Source organism: Melospiza melodia, chromosome 5, assembly GCF_035770615.1.
Source record: "Melospiza melodia melodia isolate bMelMel2 chromosome 5, bMelMel2.pri, whole genome shotgun sequence".
Lineage (NCBI taxonomy): Eukaryota > Metazoa > Chordata > Aves > Passeriformes > Passerellidae > Melospiza > Melospiza melodia.
This window is the reverse complement of record NC_086198.1, coordinates 90,176,615-90,193,820: the sequence shown is the minus strand read 5'-3', so window position 1 is coordinate 90,193,820 and position 17,206 is coordinate 90,176,615. Positions and strand designations below refer to the sequence as shown.

General features: G+C 48.0%; 1 protein-coding gene across 12 annotated transcripts in view; it reads right to left on the bottom strand.

The window, feature by feature from the left end:
- The window catches only part of EXOC6B (exocyst complex component 6B), a 296,107-nt gene that overhangs the window by 147,441 nt on the left and 131,460 nt on the right, over nt 1-17,206 (bottom strand). For 11 of the 12 annotated variants that reach the window (XM_063157788.1, XM_063157789.1, XM_063157782.1 and 8 more), the window contains 2 exons: nt 9,492-9,668; nt 944-1,012 (listed from right to left, as the gene is read on the bottom strand). In XM_063157788.1, coding sequence (XP_063013858.1) covers nt 944-1,012; nt 9,492-9,668 — 246 coding nt within the window. The remainder of the gene's footprint in view (nt 1-943; nt 1,013-9,491; nt 9,669-17,206) is intronic. The other variant, XM_063157791.1, reaches the window with a different exon arrangement.

The following is a 17,206-nucleotide window of genomic DNA, read 5'->3' as shown; positions in this document are numbered from 1 at the left end:
CAATTCCTGCCCAAATTTCTCCTATTTCAATGGAATAATGAAGTCCATGAATCCAAAGAATTCTCAGAGATAATGGTATCAAGAATCAAATCAATTCCTGCCCAAAACTCTTCCATTTCCATGGAATATGGAAATTACTGCATCCAAAAAAGGTATTGTTGGAGCAAACACATCAGAATCCAACCAATTCCTTCCCAAAACTCTCCACTTCCTACAGAATAACAAAATTACTGAATGCAAAGAAGAAATCTCGGAGGAAAAAGCGTCAGACTCCAACCAATTCCTGCCCAAAACTCCTCCATTCCCATGGAATAACAAAATTCTTGCATTCAAAGAGGAATTCTTGGAGAAAACAATGTCAGAATCCAACCAATTCTTCCCCAGATTTCTCCCATTTCAATGGAATAATGAAGTTCATGAATCCAAAGAATTCTCAGAGATAATGGTATCAAGAATCCAATCAATTCCTGCCCAAAATTCCTCCCTTTCCAAGGAATAATGGAATTACTGATCCAAAGAGGAATTCTTGGAGCAAACAATGTCAGAATCCAACCAATTCCTCTCCAGATTTCTCCCATTTCAATGGAATAATGAAGTTCATGGATCCAAAGAGGAATTCTTGGAGAAAGCAGCATCAGATTCCAACCAATTCCTGCCCAAAATTTGTCCATTCCCATGGAATAACAAAATTCCTGCCTCCAAAGAGGAATTCTTGGAGAAAACCCAACAACCAAGAAATATAAACACATGAAAAATTCCAGATTTGGGACAGGAGGAAATTCCCTTTGCATTTCTGTGCCCTGCATGAAGGAATTCCTCAGATTTTCCCCAAATCCATCCTTCCCTGGATTTTTCCTCCCTCAGGGATGCACATCCCAGGATGAAGAAGGGAGGGGCAGATCCATGGAATTCCCCAAAGCAGGAAAATCCCGGATTCACTCACCAGGACAGAGTAGATGTGGAGGCATCGATAGACCGGGGAGAAATCCACCAAATCCTGGGCTCCAGGCACCTGGAACGGGGAGAAAAATCCATTAAAAACGTGGGAAACTCACCAAAAATCCATGGGTGAGGAAGCAAAACTGCAAAAAAATGAATTATTGATAAGTGGAGCACGAAAATATCACAGACCGACAAGTGAAACCCTAAAAAAAATCACATTTAAATAAGTTTATTGATCAAAAAAATCATATTTAGGTGAACGAAACTATTAAAAAAATCAAATTTCAATGTGCCCCTAAAAAATTCCATCTATGTGTGTACAAGTCATAAAAATTTCGTTTATAAATAAGTAGAACTGCAAAATATAGGTACATGGAACCCTAAAACAAGTGAAACCCTAAAAAAATCACATTTAAATAAGTTTATCACTCAAAAAAATCATATTTAGGTGAATGAAACAATTAAAAAAATCAAATTTAAATAAACACCACTCTAAAAAATCCCATCCAGGTGAGTGCAGCTCACAAAAATTTCATTTATAAGTAAGTAGAACCGAAAAAAATTTATATATGGGTATATGGAACTCTAATATATCACAGACAGACAATTGAAATCCTAAACCCCTCCCCCACATTTAAATAAGTTTATCACTCAAAAAAATTGCATTTAGGTGAATGAAACTATAAAAAAAATAAATTTAAAAAAGCATCACTCTAAAAAATCCCATCTAGGTGAGTGCAAGTCATAAAAATTTCATTTATAAATAACAGAACTGCAAAAAATTTAAATATGGGCAAGTGGAAGTCTAAAATATCACAGAGAGACAAGTGAAATCCTAAAAAACAAATCGCATTTAAATAAGTTTGTCACCCCCCAAAAAATCATATTTAGGTGGATGAAACTATTAAAAAAATCAAATTTAAGTAAGAGTCACTAAAAATCCCATCTACGTGAGTACAAGTCATAAAAATTTCATTTATAAATAAGTAGAATGGCAAAAAAATTAAATATGGACAAGTGGAATTTGAAAATATCACAATGAAACAACTGAAATCCTAAAAAAAAACAAAGATAAATTGAAAGCCATTCCAAAAAAATCACATTTAGGGAAGTGTAGCTCTAAAAAAATTAAATTTAAATGAGCATCAGTCCAAAAATTCCCATCCAGGTGAGTGCAGTTCCTGAAAATTCCATGGGTAAATAAGGATAACTGAAAAAAAAACTAAATACGGGCAAGCAAAAGAGTAAAATAGCACATGGAGAGAAGTGAAATCTTCCAAAAAATCAAATTTAAATGAAAGTCACTCTAAAAAATCACATTTGGGTAAATGAAATTATAAAAAAAATCATATAAATAATATTTGTTTTATCATAAATTATGTAAAAATATAATTTATCAAAATATTTTGTAAGAATTCTATAAATTCGTGTCACTCCAAAATGCCAATTTTAGGTGAGTGCAACTCTAAAAAATTCAAATTTAAATCAATCCCACGCTAAAAAAAAAATCACATTTAGGAAAATGAAACACTAAAAAAATCACATCTAAATCAGTGTAACTCCAAAAAAATCACTTTTGGGTGAGTGTAGATCTAAAAATTTCCAACTTAAATAAATTCCATCCTAAAAAATCACATTTAGATGAGTTCAACTCTAAGAAATCTCATAAATTAATGCCACTCTAAGAAATCCAATTTAGGTGAATGAAACTATAAAAAAATCACATCTAGATCAATGTATCTAAAAAAAAATTCTGATTTTAAAAATGCTAATATTAAATGTGTCACTCAAAAAAATCCCTTTTAGCTGAGGACAGTTGTAAAAACTAAAATATAAAGGAATTCCACTCTCAAAAATCACATTTAGGCAAATGAAACTATAAAAAAATTCACATCTAAATAAGTGTAACTCCAAAAAAAATCACTTTAGGGGTTGCAACTCTAAAAAATTCAAATTTAAATCAATTCCATGCTAAAAATCACTTTTAGATGAATATAATTCTAAAAAAATCAAAACGGAACTAAATTCCACTATAAAAAAATCAATTTAGGCAAATGAAACTGTAAGAAATCACAACTATGTAAGTGTAACTAAGAAAAAAACACTTTTAGTAGAGTGCAACTCTAAAAAATTCAAATTTAAATAAATTCCGCTCTAAAAAAAATCACTTTTAAGTGAATATAACTCTAAAACATTAAAATAGAAGCAAATTCCACTCTAAAAAAAAACACTTTTAGATAAATATAAATTTTAAAAAATCAAATATAAATAAATTCCACTCTAAAAATTCAGTTTCAGTTGAATTTAACTCTAAAAAAAATCCCATTTAAATAAGTTTATAACACCAAAATATCATTTCTAGGTGAGAGCAGCTCCAACACCAGTGGGTCATGGGCAAAGCCAGGATTCCAGGTAAGGAAAAATTCCTTTTAATTCCTGGGATCTCCCCAAATATTCTGATTTTTCAGGCCTTGGAAGCAGGAAAATGCCCTTTAGTGTTGGGTTTTGCTCCACTGAAATCCCCCAGAACGCTGGGAATCATTCCAGGCCCAGAATCCAAGGGATGCTGGCACCACCCATGCAACAAAAAGTGGGAAAAAAGGCAAAAAAAAGGCAAAAAACCCCAAGTAATTATTTGGATTTTGCTTGAAAGTCCCATTTGGGTTTGATTTTTCCTGTTTTTTTTCCCTTGGGAAGGGAATTAGGGCTGGGTGGGATCAGAGGGGGAATTTCCATTTTGCATTCTTTGGGGATGCTCCCCTGGCTCTCCCTGGGGGCTGGAAGCTCCGGCACCCCAAATCCCAGGAAAAGGGAGGGTTCTGTGGGAATGGGGTGGGAAAAGGGCAGGGATGGAAGGGCCAAGGAGAGCCCTGGAAATGGGGTGGGTTTGGGGTTTTAGTGAGGCTGGAGGGGAGCTCGGGGCTCAGGGAGGATTCCCAATCCCAAAGAGCACTGGGAAGGGGCCTGGAGGCTCCTCAGGAGGGATGGGAAGGGAAAACTGGGATTGGGATGAACCCCTCCATGAGGGGGAAATGGAGCTGGTAAAGGATTGCAGGGTAAGAGGGAAATCCATCCTGACTGGAGTTGAAATGGGGGATCCCAGGATCCCAAACTGGTTTGGGATGGGAGGGATTCTAATGGAGGAGCTCTGAGGTGATCCAGGATGGGATTCCCACACCTGCACCCTCAGGATTTTGTGGGATAAATTCCTCTGTGGGGTGGAAATGGAGCTGGTAAAGGATCACAGGGTGAGAGGGAAATCAATCCTGACTGGAGCTGAAATGGGGGATCCCAGGATCCCAAACTGGTTTGGGATGGCTTGGGATCCCTTAATGGCCATCCTGAGGTGATCCCAGTGCTGCAGGATGGGATTCCCACACCTGCACCCTCAGGACTTTGTGGGATAAACTCCTCTGTGATGTGGAACTGGAGTGAAAGAATCTCCTCCATGCAAGGAAAATCAGATCTCAGCACTGCAGAGGGGCCTGGCTAGAGCTGAAATGGGGGATCCCAGGATCCCAGGCTGGTTTGGGATGAGAGGAACCCTCACTGGGGCAGCCCAAGGTGATTCAGGATGGGATTCCACATCTGTTCCCTCAGGATTTTGTGGGATAAACTCCTCAATGAGGTGGAACTGGAGCTGTTAAAGGATTGCAAGGTGTGAGGGAAATCAGTCCTGGCTTGAAATGAAATGGGGGACCCCAGGATTGGTTTGGGATGGGGGATACCAAAACAACCCAGGCTGGTTTGGGATGGGAGGGACCCTAACTGGGGGACCCTGAGGTGTTGCAGGATGGGATTCCCACATCTGCACCCTCAGGATTTTGTGGGATAAATTCCTCTGTGGAGTGGAAATGGAGCTGGTAAAGGATCACAGGGTGAGAGGGAAATCAGTCCTGGCTGGAGCTGAAATGGGGGATCCCAGGATCTCAGAAAGGTTTGGGATCCCTTAATGGCCATCCTGAGGTGATCCCAGTGCTGCAGGAGGGGATTCCCACACCTGCACCCTCAGGATTTGGTGGGATAAACTCCTTTGTGAGGGGGAAATGGAGCTGGTAAAGGATCACAGGGTGAGAGGGAAATCAGTCCTGGCTGGAGCTGAAATGGGGGATCCCAGGATCCCAGACTGGTTTGGGATGGGAGTAACCTTAAAGCCCATCCTGAAGTGATCCAGGATGGGATTCCCACACCTGCACTGCCTCTGGAGCTGGTCTTGGAGCAGCCTGGGATGGTGGAAGTGTCCCTGGCCATGGCAGGGCTGCAATGGGATGGGATTTTGTGGGATAAACTCCTCTCTGACATGGAACTGGAGTGAAAGAATTCCCTCTTGGGAATTCTTTCTTGGGAAGGAATTCCTGGCGGGGCTGGAATTTCCAGATTTGCTGTGGCTGCCCCTGGATCCCTGGCACTGTCCAAGGCCAGGCTGGATTCCCCTGGGACAGTGGGAGCTGTCCCTGCCCACAGGAATTGATGATTTTTAGGGTCCCTTCCATCCCAAGCCATTCCATGATTCCGTGGAATTCTCCCTCTGCCTGGATTAACACATCACACAATGACCCTGATCTCACATTCACAAATTCAGGTGTTTATCTGCTATTTCAACGTTCAGACACATCTAAAAATTCCCTGAATTTAGCCCTGAAGAAGTGCCTGCATTTCCTGAGCCAGAGCTGCACTGCCAGCGCTCCCAACAATCCATAAATCCATAAATCCCTGATTTTTGGGACGTGCCGATGCCACGGGAGCTCAGGCTGCCCCAGGCCAGGACTGATGGCTCCCCTGCCACCTCCTCTAGCCCAATCATGGTTTTTACTCCTCTTGATTTTCAGAACAAAGGATTTATTCATCTTATCCCAAAATTTCCCAGTCCACACAACATCAACCTCCCAATCTCATTCCCAAATCCTGCAGCAGGCACGTTCCCAGAGCTGGGAGCAGGGCAGGGCTCTGGAAACACCCAAATCCCTCCTGCAAGTGGGGTTAAACAATCCTGCAGCTCATTTAACCCCTGCAAGGCCAGTTTGCCATGGAAACTGCTGCCCTGGCTGCCACCAGCACAGGGATGGCTCAGGGTTTAGGGGAGCTTTGCTCTGGGTTTGGATAATTTGGGATAGGAGGGTTAATTTGGGATAGAAGAGTTAATTTGGGATAGGAAGGTTAATTTAGGATGCAGGGGTTAATTTGGGATACAAGAGTTATTTTGGGATGCAAGGGTTAATTTGGGACACAAGGGTTAATCTGGGATAGGAGAGTTAATTTGGGATGCAAGAGTTAATTTGGGATATGAAGGTTAATTTGGGATACGAGGGTTAATTTGGGATAGAAGGGCTAATTTGGGATACGAGGGTTAATTTGGGATAGAAGGGCTAATTTGGGATACAAGATTTAATTTTAGATATGAAAGTTAATTTGGGATATGAAGGTTAACTTGGGATAGGAGGGTTAATGTGGGGTGGAAGGGTTAATTTGGGATATAAGGGTTAATTTGGGATATGAGGGTTAATGTGGGATAGAAGGATTAATTTGGGATGCAAGGGTTAATTTGGGATCTGAGGGTTTGGACCTCAGACCCTTGGTGGGTTTTGGTGCAGAAGCAGGACACGAACACAGGTTCTGTCCCTCAGTGAGGACAGGTTCTGTCCCTCCAGACTGGAACACCAGGAATTCCAGAGGAGCCAAATCCATGGATTTCAGAAACAACCCAGAGTCCCACTGATGGGAACCCATGGGTGAGCTGGGGCCCAGGGACACGGGACAGGACACAGAACCCACAGGGCTCCACTCCAGGACAGGGCACGGAGCAGGTGACACAAACATTACAGAATTGTCCCTAAAACTCCACTGCTGCCCCCAGCCACGGCTCCACTCCAATCCAGCTTTGGAGCCCTTGGGAAAAGGATCTGGAGCTGCTGGAGAGAGCCCAGGGGACATCAGGGAGCTGGAGACAGAGCTGGGAATGTTCACCTGGAGAAGGGAAGGCTCCAGGCAGAGCTCAGAGTCCCCCCTGAGCCTCCTTTGCTCCAGGCTGAGCCCCTTCCCAGCTCCCTCAGGGATTCTGCAGCCCCTTCCCAGCTCCTTCAGGAGTTCTCAGCCCCTTCCCAGCTCCCTCAGGGATTCTGCAGCCCGTTCCCAGCTCCTTCAGGAGTTCTCAGCCCCTTCCCAGCTCCAATCCCTTCCCTGGGCACGCTCCAGCCCCTCCAGGTCTCTCTTGTCATGCAGAGTCCAAAATTGGAATGGCTCCATTTCCACTGGAAAGGTTTTTTTGGCCAATAAATCAATAATTTTCTTTCCAAAAAGAACAAATCCCCAGGAGGATTCACTCTGGTGACCCAGGGACAGGGAATGCCTGGAGCAGTTCCAGGGCTGGATTTCAGGGAAAGGTTTCTCATCCAGAGGGTGCTGGCACTGCCCAGGGAATGGGCAGAGCCCTGAGGCTGCCAGAGCTCCAGGAGCATTGGGACAGAGCTCCAGGGATGGCCAGGGTAGGATTTTGGGGGGTCTGGGCAGGGACCGGGCTGGATGGATGATCCCTGTGGATCCCCTTCCATCCAGGAGATTCCCTGATTCTATGAGCAAGGAACACGGGGAACTCAAAGCTGACCAGGAACAAACTGCTCGCTTTTCTCTCCCACATGGGATCTCCTCCATGGGGCTGTTCCATGGGATCTTCTCCATGGGATATTCCCCATGAGATCTCCTCCCTGGGGCTTCTCCATGGCATTTCCTCCATGGGGCTCGTCCATGGTGTCTCCTCCATGGGATATTCCCTATGGGATTTCCTCCATTGGATCTCCTCCACAGGATCTCCTCCATGGGGGCTCCTCCATGGGATCTCCCCCATGGGATTTCCTCCATGGCATCTCCTCCATGGCATCTCCTCCATGGGGGCTGTTCCAAGGGATCTCCTCCATTCGATCTCCTCCACAAGATCTCCTCCATGGTATATTTCCCATGGGGACTCCCCCATGGCATCTCCTCCAGGACACCTGGCCAGGGGCACCCGGGGGTGCCATGGCTGCTGCCCCTGCCCCTGTGCTGTTCATCACCACGGACAGCAGCCCCTGCCCACCGTGGGACAGGGACTGGGACAGGACAGCCCCTCCTGCCCATCCCCACTGCAGGGTCACCCCTGGGAGGTCACCAAAGGGCCACCACACCCAGAGGTGGGATTCACCTGCCTGAGACAGGCCAGAACCATGGAATCATGGAATGGATTTGGGTGGGAAGGGACCTTAAATACCATCTGGATCCAACGCCAGGGACACCTCCCACTATCCCAGGCGGATCCAAGCCCCAGTGTCCAACCTGGCTTTGGGCACTGCCAGGGATCCAGGGGCAGCCACAGCAATTCTGGGAATTCCAGCCCAGCCCCTGCCCACCCTCCCAGCAAAGAATTCCTTGCCGAGATCCCAGCCCAATCTCCCCTTTCCCAGTGGGAGCCATTCCCTGGCTCCTGTCCCTCTGTCCCTTGTCCCCAGTCCCTCTCCAGCTCTCCTGGAGCCCCTCCAGGCCCTGCCAGGGGCTCTGAGCTCTGCCTGGAGCCTTCCCTTCTCCAGGGGAACATTCCCAGCCCTCCCAGCCTGGCTCCAGCCCTGGTCCCTCATTCCATGCTGCTGTAGGAATGTGGAGCCCCCCCAGAGGGTCCCAGAGCAGGCCCCAGGAGGGCTCAGGGCTGACCCCACAATTCCATCCCCATGGAGGAAGATGTGACCTCGCTCCGCTCTGGATGCACAGCAGCCATGGAAAGGAGGAAATGGATTTGCAGCAAGAAAACAAAGCCCAAATCACTTGAACAACCCCAATTTCAAATTTCCAGCTTGTCCTTGATCCCCTCCATGTCTGCCCAGGGACTGTCACAGACAGGGTTGCAAACACCCCCCAGCCCAGGGACTGATTGCAGCTGAAAAGATCATTTTCCTGACAAAAGAGGCATCAACAAGTGAGAAAAACCATCCAGGACACGGCTGCATCCCAAGGAATGATGGACACATCCAAAGGTTCAATTCCCCAGGTCCTGCACTGCAGCTCTGGATCTCTGAGCTGCCTTTCCTGACACACGGGGCTCAATTCCATGGGAAACATCCCAAATCCCAGGTGAACCAGCACTGGGAGGAAGGAAAACCCAACACCATCCCCAGGTTATGTGGTTCCCAAAACCCTCTGTCAGGTGCCAGCAAGCTGCAGCAGGAAGGGAAGAAGGGAGCACATCAAGGAAATCAAATTTCCATCCTGACACAGTCCCTTATCCAAAGACAAACCAGGACAAAAGAAAAGGCCAAAAATCGGGTTATGGAGCCATGTTTCCATGAGGGATGGATGTTCTCCAGCAGCACCAAGGTGCTGGGACAAACTGGGGTGGGCATTTCCCAATCCTTGGCCTCTCTACTGAGCCCAGGAATGGGAATAGGGATAAAACCACAAAATAACCAAATTTGGAGACACATCCCACATTCTCCAGCCTCTTCTGCACCTTCAGGACTCCCCCACGAGCAAGGAGCAAACCTCTTGAGACACCACAGACACCCTACACCACCCAGTTTGGTGTTTACCTCTTCCTCCTCATCCTCATCCTCCACATCCAAGATCCCTGAATCCTGCTCCGACATGGGGCTGGTGTTCTTCACCTCCAGCTCGGAGCTGGCGCTGAATTCCTTCTTGGATTTCTTCCCCCCGCCAATCCTGGGCTGCTGGGACACGATGTTGTCCAGGTTCCTCTGCTGCTGTGCCTAGGAGCAAACACAGATTCCACCTGGGGTTTCACTTGGTTTTCAGGCACGAGGAGCAGCCAGCCCTGAACGGGGACAAAGGAGGCCGGAGGCGCCACGCGCTCGGCGGAATTCCGACACGTCGCCTTTCCCCCCGAGCCAGATATTCCCAGATCCATTTGCAAAGCAGGCCAGGGATTATGCAACAATCCAAACACGCTCCTGACTCTTTCCAAATCCCAGCGCCCCGGCCCCCGTGCTGCCACATTGATCCATTTACGGCCCAGCTGCGGCGATATTGGCCCACGGGCCATGTGGTGACTGTCACAGGGACCTCCTGAACCGCCGGGTTTGTTCCTCTTTCCCAGCCGTGGCGGCACAAAACATTCCACATCTGGACCCCAGAGGTTCCTGAAAGCATTTTTGTGGGAGCCCAGGAGGGTTTAATTGCGCATTGTTGATGTGCGGAACGAGCTGTAAAAGGTGCTCAAGGAAAACGTGCTGGAAGCAACGGGATGGAGGGCTGGGAACACACCGAGTTATTCCAGGGGTTCTGGGGGAGTCTGGCAGCTGAGGTCACACTGTGCCCTCCTGCAAAAATTCCACTGTTTTTCCTTTGATATGGAGCACAATAATCAACAGGAGAAATTGTTCAGCCCCACTTGTTCAGGAGCTGATCAAGTTCAAACCCAAGGGCAAGGAATGGGAACGCACCAGCACACAAGGGGTCAAATCCCAGCCAAAATCAAGGGAAAAGGCCAATCCCATGGATGTGGCCCTGCTGAACATGTGGGTTTGTGAGCTGGTGTAACTGGAAAACAAACACTCGGAAAACATGGAATTTATACAGATTTAGACACAGATTTAGAGGATTCCTCCCCGTATTATGCTGTGGATTTTTGATGTATCAGGAGACAGGTACGTGGGAATCATGGAATCACAGACAGGATCTTCAGGATCCTCTCATTCCATGGGCAAGGACACTTTCCACAAGCCCAGGTAGCCTCTGGACATTCTGGAATTCCAGGATTCTCTGAGGTGGCAAAAGGGGCTCATCCCCTTTCCTAAGGGAATGTGGCAGCCTGGTTTTAGAAGGAAGCAGGAAAACCATTAAACCTGTTGGAGATTCAATTGTCAGCAACACCGAGAGAATTAAACATTATTAATTACTATTAAAAATCTCTAATTATTAATTCCTTTTTCTACCTGAACTGCAGAGAACACAGAGTGTGCTTAATCTGTGTGCAAACCTCCCAGATTATTTCCTTTTCAAAACTTGGAAGTTTTAACATCCCACCAAAAATAATTCAGGAGCAGCTTTGATTTTTGCCAGCCTGGAAATCCCTTTGGAATCTCCCCTTGGGAAGCAAAACCCCACCAGGGACTGAGCACTGGATAATTCCTACACCTGAGGAATACTGAAATCCAAGCATGGCATGAAGACGCCATTCCTTGGAAGATCCAGGCATGGAAATCCCATTCCTTGGAAAATCCACCTCAAAGTGCTCCTCACCCCGAGCACACACAATCAGCTCTGAATTAATTAACGAGCTGGGCAATCCCTAGCAAAATTCCATGTACAAAGCTGCCCCTGGAGGCAGCTGCAGCAGGAACAGGAGCAAATCCTTGGATGGGGATGTGAATCCTTGCGGGATGTGTTATCCCACAGCACAACCTTGACCTCTAGTGGTTGGAAAGCAGGAGTAGCCCTGGAGTTTATTTACTCCGAGTGCTCCTCCCAGCTGAGCCAGGGGACTTCCAACCCCATCCCTTTAAAAAAAAAAAAAAAAAATCTCTTCAAGGATGAATCCCAACAATGGGAATTTTTGCAACAGAGCCCCAGAGGGAAAGGTCTGGGTGGACACTGCCCAGGACAAAGTTTTGCTCCCGACGTCAGGACGCGAGGCCGATGGGGAAAGGGGCATTTTTGGCACTGGGATTTTCGGACTTCAGAGGCAGCACTCTATAGAAAGGCCTTGCAACATCCCATAAAGGGAATTAGGACTTCAAAAAGGGGCGGGAGCGCTCGGTCCTTCAGAAGAGAACACAACAAAGGGTCGGGGCTCGGGCCCGCCCAGCGCTGCCATGAGTTTCCCAATGAGGCCTAATGAAGTTATAACCCTGAATCCACTGGAAATTCCCCCAAAAGCAAGCCCAGTGCACTCATTAAACCCTCCAGTTTATGTAATCCTTCTCCTTCTGGAGAGGGGAGAATCAAAGGGTGGGAAAAGGCGCAGTTTTGGATGAGGCCCTGAGCTGGACACGGCTCGTTAAGCAGGGTGGAGTGGGCCTGGAGAGCACAGGCGGTCATGGGAGAGGGAAATCTGGGATAATGAGCTGGAGGATGCTGCTGCCAGCCCTGGACTCCCCTGCCCCAGCCCTCAGCATGAAACACATGGGATTTCAGCCTGGACATGGAGCTGGTGCCACCAAGGATCCATGGAAGGATCACCAACCTTGGTCCCACCTCTGTTTTCCAACAGGGATTAATCTTCCCTGTGTTGGGAGCACAGCAGGATATGGTCAGACATGGTTTGTCTTTGGATAAGGGACTGCGTCAGGATAGGAATTTGAATATTGATAAGATCCAAACCAAATGTTGATAAGATCTCATAAATTACAGTTATTTAGAAATCAAGGAGATCTGTCCCTCCGGCATTGCTCCAGGACAAGGAGCCCCACATGGAATTTACCCGCCAAGCTTTGATTTTGCACTTTTAATGCAAATAAACTGATTTATCAAGAGAAGAGTTTTGATCTGGATTGAAATCCAAGCACCAGCTGGGAAAATCACGGAATCCAGGAACAGTTGGGGTTAGAAGTGACCATAAATCCCATCCCATTCCACCCCCAGAGACACCTTCCCCTATCCCAGGGTGCTCCAAGCCCCAGTGTCCAACCTGGCCTTGGACACTCACAAGGATCCAGGGGCAGCCACAGCTGCTCTGGGCACCCTGTGCCACGGCCTGCCCACTCTCTGAATAGAAAAAAAAGGAAAAATTTGTATGCCCCAACTCCCACACATCCTAAAAAGCAGCCAGAGGATGCTCCCAAAGGCACAAAAGGTTTCCAGCCCACAAGGAGCAATTGGGACCTTGAGAAGTCTTCACCTTTCAGGATTTTTGTGGGGGGAGTTTTAAACTGGATGAGATTTTCCAGGGATTTCTGCCTGAACGACCTCACATCACTCAGTGGAGCTTTGTTCCCTTCCCTTTCTGGGAACACTGGAGCCCAATCCCGACCTGTGACGGGCACATTCCCACTGCAGCAGGAACAGGAATGCCCTGAGCCCAGAATGAAGGAGTGATCCTGGAGCCAGGCCCTGCACACCCCAGGAGGAACGGGAATGGCTTTTCCATCTCCATCCCCACCAAGGCATTCCCAACCCCCCGCTCCCTCCCGGCAGGAAACAATCTGGACTGAGGTGACCTACAAGTGAGAAATATCGAATTTTCCTCAGCTCTGTGAAGTCAGCGAGGTTTGGGTTTCACTGTGAGGGAAAGGCAGGGCTGGGGGGAGGCCCAGAGGAAGCAGATCCAGAGAAAATCGGGATTATCCAAAGGAACTCCCCAGCTCATTCCCAGCACCTCCCCGGGCCGGGGTGCAGCAGAACAACCCTTCCATGGATTTGTTGTGGTACAGGAAGGATCAAACCTGACCTGCAGAGGAGTACTGGGGTGTTTGGGGGCTCTGTTCCCCACAAAGGGATGAGTTCCCCACATCAAAGGCCGGGTGACACTCAGGGTGCCCTCGGAAAACTGACAGAAGCAGGGCTGAGGGAAGCCTAAAACCCTCAGGAGATGATAAATACAACCCAAAATCCCCCCACCTTTTGGTGTGGTTTCCATGAAAGTGAGGCCAGTCTGGGGTTATCCTGTGGGATTGCCTCTGTTATCCAAGACCATCAATCCTGGCTCGCTCTGCTCCACAGGAGCATAAAAAAGGCAGGAGAGCCAAGGCTTGGTCACAGCTGATGCTCCTTTTAGGATCAAACACAAAGTGTTGGCATTGTGAAGGTGAAGCTCCCTCCAAGCACAGCCACTTCCCTCATCCACAGCAGCCATGGGCTGGGACAGTGAGAGGTGTCCCTGCCCATGGCAGGGGGTGGAATGGGATGGGATTTAATGTCCTTTCCCACCCAAACCACCTTGGGATTATTTGATGGTGTAAATCTTGTCTTCTGCACATCCCTTTACTGAGGGCTCGACTCTGCAGGATGCAGCTTTGGGGGTTTCTCTTCAAACCCTAAAATTCCCAGAGAGGTGTGGACTCCTCATCCCTGGAAGTGTCCAAGGTCAGGCTGAACAGGGCTTGGAGCAACCTGGGATGGTGGAAGGTGTCCCTGCTCATGACAGAGGTGGGATGGGATGATTTTTAAGGTCCCTTCCAACCCAAACCATCCTGAGATTCAAAGCCCTCAGCAGGAAGGACTTCCCTCAACATTCCAGGATCCACCCCAAAAAACTCCCACAAGCCTGAGAACAGCAACTCCACCTTCCCACCCCTCACAACCAAACTCACTCAGCCCAACTAAACTGGAGCTCAATTTTTGTAGCTGAATTTTTCAGAGTTGGGTTTTTCAAAGCAACTCAGCTCCTCGAGATCGAGTAACCCTGGCTCCAAACCTGCACCCCAGGGCCATGGAGGCATTCCCAGCACCATGAGATCATTCCCAGTGCCATGGGATCATTCCCAGTGCCATGGGATCATTCCCAGTGCCATGGAGTAATTCTCAACTCCATGGAGTCACTCCCAATGCCACAGAATCATTCCCAAAGCCAAGGGTTCATTCCCATTGCCATGGGATCATTCCCAGTGCCACAGGATCATTCCCAAGGCCATGAAGTCATTCCCAGTGCCATGGGAACATTCCCAACACTATGGGATCATTCCCACTGCCACGGAGTCACTCCCACTGTCATAGAGTCACTCCCAATGCCATGAACTGGGATCAATCCCAGTTCCATGGAGTCAATCCCAGCTCCATGGAATCATTCCCAATGCCACAGGATCACTTCCAATGCCATGGGCTCATTTCCAACGCCAAGGGTTCATTCCCAACACTATGGAGTCATTCCCAACACCATGGAGTCATTTCCAATACCATGGAGTCACTCCCAATGACATGGACTGGGATCAATCCCAGTTCCATGGAGTCAATCCCAGCTTCATGGAATCATTCCCAATGCCACAGGATCATTTCCAATGCCATGGGCTCATTTCCAATGCCAAGGGTTGATTCCCAACACCATGGTTTCATTCCCAGCACCATGGGATCACTCCCAACAGCATGGGCTCATTCCCAACACCACGCAGTCATTCCCAACACCATGGGCTCATTCCCAAAGCCATGGGATCATTCTCTATGCCACGGGATCATTCCCAACACCATGGGCTCATTCCCAACACTGCAGGATCATTCCCAGAGCAGGCCAGGGACTCCTCCAGGCTCTGCCTCCAGAGCCACCCTAAGGAAAAGTTGTTTCCCCAGCTCCAGGAGGAAGGAGCTCCTCTAAAACTCCAATATTGTTATTTTTGTAACTTCACCTTGTTTTCTGCACCCTTTGCAAACACTCCAGTCTTCACCTCCCCTCACCTCCACCCACCAATATTTACTTTTGAGCAGAATCTAATTAGGTTTTTCCTGATGAGACACGAGATAAGGCCCAGGAAGAAGGGGCTGGTGATTTAAAGGGAGCCATGATTTAAAGGCTGGCTTTGGTCGTTTTGATTAGTTCCTGCTGTGATGCTTTTACAGACCCCTCTAATGGGCTGAGACACTGAATTTTCAAATATCATTTCCCCGTATCCCCAGAAATGGGATACATATTCCTTAAGCAATCTTAAGGAAAAAAAAGAAGGGGTAAAAAAAATAAAAAGCAGCAAAGCCGACTGGCTACGGGGGTAGGGAAAAAAAAGAACGTTAATAAAAAATGACAGTAGGGCTGGAGCCCTGCCAGAGAGCCATTCCAAAGTTATAAAATCCCCCAGGGATCAGATAAAAGCGGGGATTATTATTGCAAGGTGTAAACTCAGCTCACGGCCGCAGCTCCTGCTTTGAGTTTGCCCGCGGAGCCGGCGCTGTCGGGACCAGGAGGGGCTCGGCCTCTCCCGCCCCCGGTGCTAACTTGTTATCAGAGCAGACAATTTGTTGGAGGTTTGGCTGACAAAGTTCTCCCTGGGCTCAGGAAACCAGGCCCAACAATGGGAGGGTTTTCTTTTTATTTTTTTTTTTGAACTCCATTCCAGGTCATTAAATAAAAGGAGTTTGGAAATGCAGCACTGGATGGGTTTGTTCTCCCCAGTGCACAGACTCAGCCTCAATCCATCCCCACTCCTCATTCCCTAAAAAGTCTCTTCCACCTCAGCCTATCCAGAGCTGAAATCCACCCTGGGTCTGATATTCCTAAACATCAGTTTTCCTCAAATACAAGTTTTTGGCATTGAGTGTGTGATGAGGAAAATGCAATTCTCCTTTTGCTTTGCTCTCACCCCATGATTTACCCTCATCCCTTGCTCCTGCTCATTTTCCCAACCTGGATTTAAGCCAGGTCTAATTCCATGGATTTTACATTTCAGTATTCCCTGGCCTGAACAAGGGCAGTGCTGGGGCAGCAGGATCCCTGGATACTCAAAAATTCCTGTTTGTGCTGCTCTGGATCCCTGGAAGTGCCCAAGGCCAAGCTGGACACTGGGCTTGGAGCACCCTGGCATAGGAGAAGGGGTTGGAATGAGATGGGATTTCAGGTCCTTTCCAACACAAACCATTACAGGATTCTGGAGCTCCTCTGCCCTGGGAGAGCTGGGAATGTCTCCCTGGAGAAGGGAAAAATCCAGGGAATCCTAAGAGTCCCTGAAGGGGCTCCAGGAGAGCTGGAGAGGGACTGGGGACAAGGCCTGCAGGGACAGGAGCCAGGGAATGGCTCCCACTGGGAAAGGGGAGATTGGGCTGGGATCTTGGCAAGGAATTGCTGGCTGGGAGGGTGGGCAGGGGCTGGGCTGGAATTGCCAGATTTGCTGTGGCTGCCCCTGGATCCCTGGCAGTGCCCAAGGCCAGGTTAAACATTGGGGCTTGGATTCACCTTGGACAGTGGGAGGTGTCCCTGCCCATGGATGGGATCAAGCTCATGGGATAAGCTCAGCCATATTCACCTCCTTGGAGTTCATTCAATAACTGGGTTAATTCAGCTTTTCACACAAAACCCATTAAACCTCAGCTGTGTTGGGAGGAGGCTGCTCAGCCCAGCACTGGGAGAAGAGAATGATCCAGACTCTCCCTTCCAAGGAGAAATTTATCACACCAGGATTGATAAAAAGCCTCGGGCAACCACAGCCTCCAGGTCAGCTGCGCAAAAAAAAACCCCACTTTTTAAGGAGCCCTTTATGGCCCAAGTGTTGATTTACACTTCTGTGGCATCCAGATCTGCGGGCAGCTTCAAAGGGAGCTCAGAGGGGCGATTACAGAGTTTATTTATCACATTTACACAGCGGCAGAGGAGCCGAGAATGAGCTAAGGGCACCCAAGGCAGCGGCAGCAGCAGCAGGAGGAGGAGGAGAGG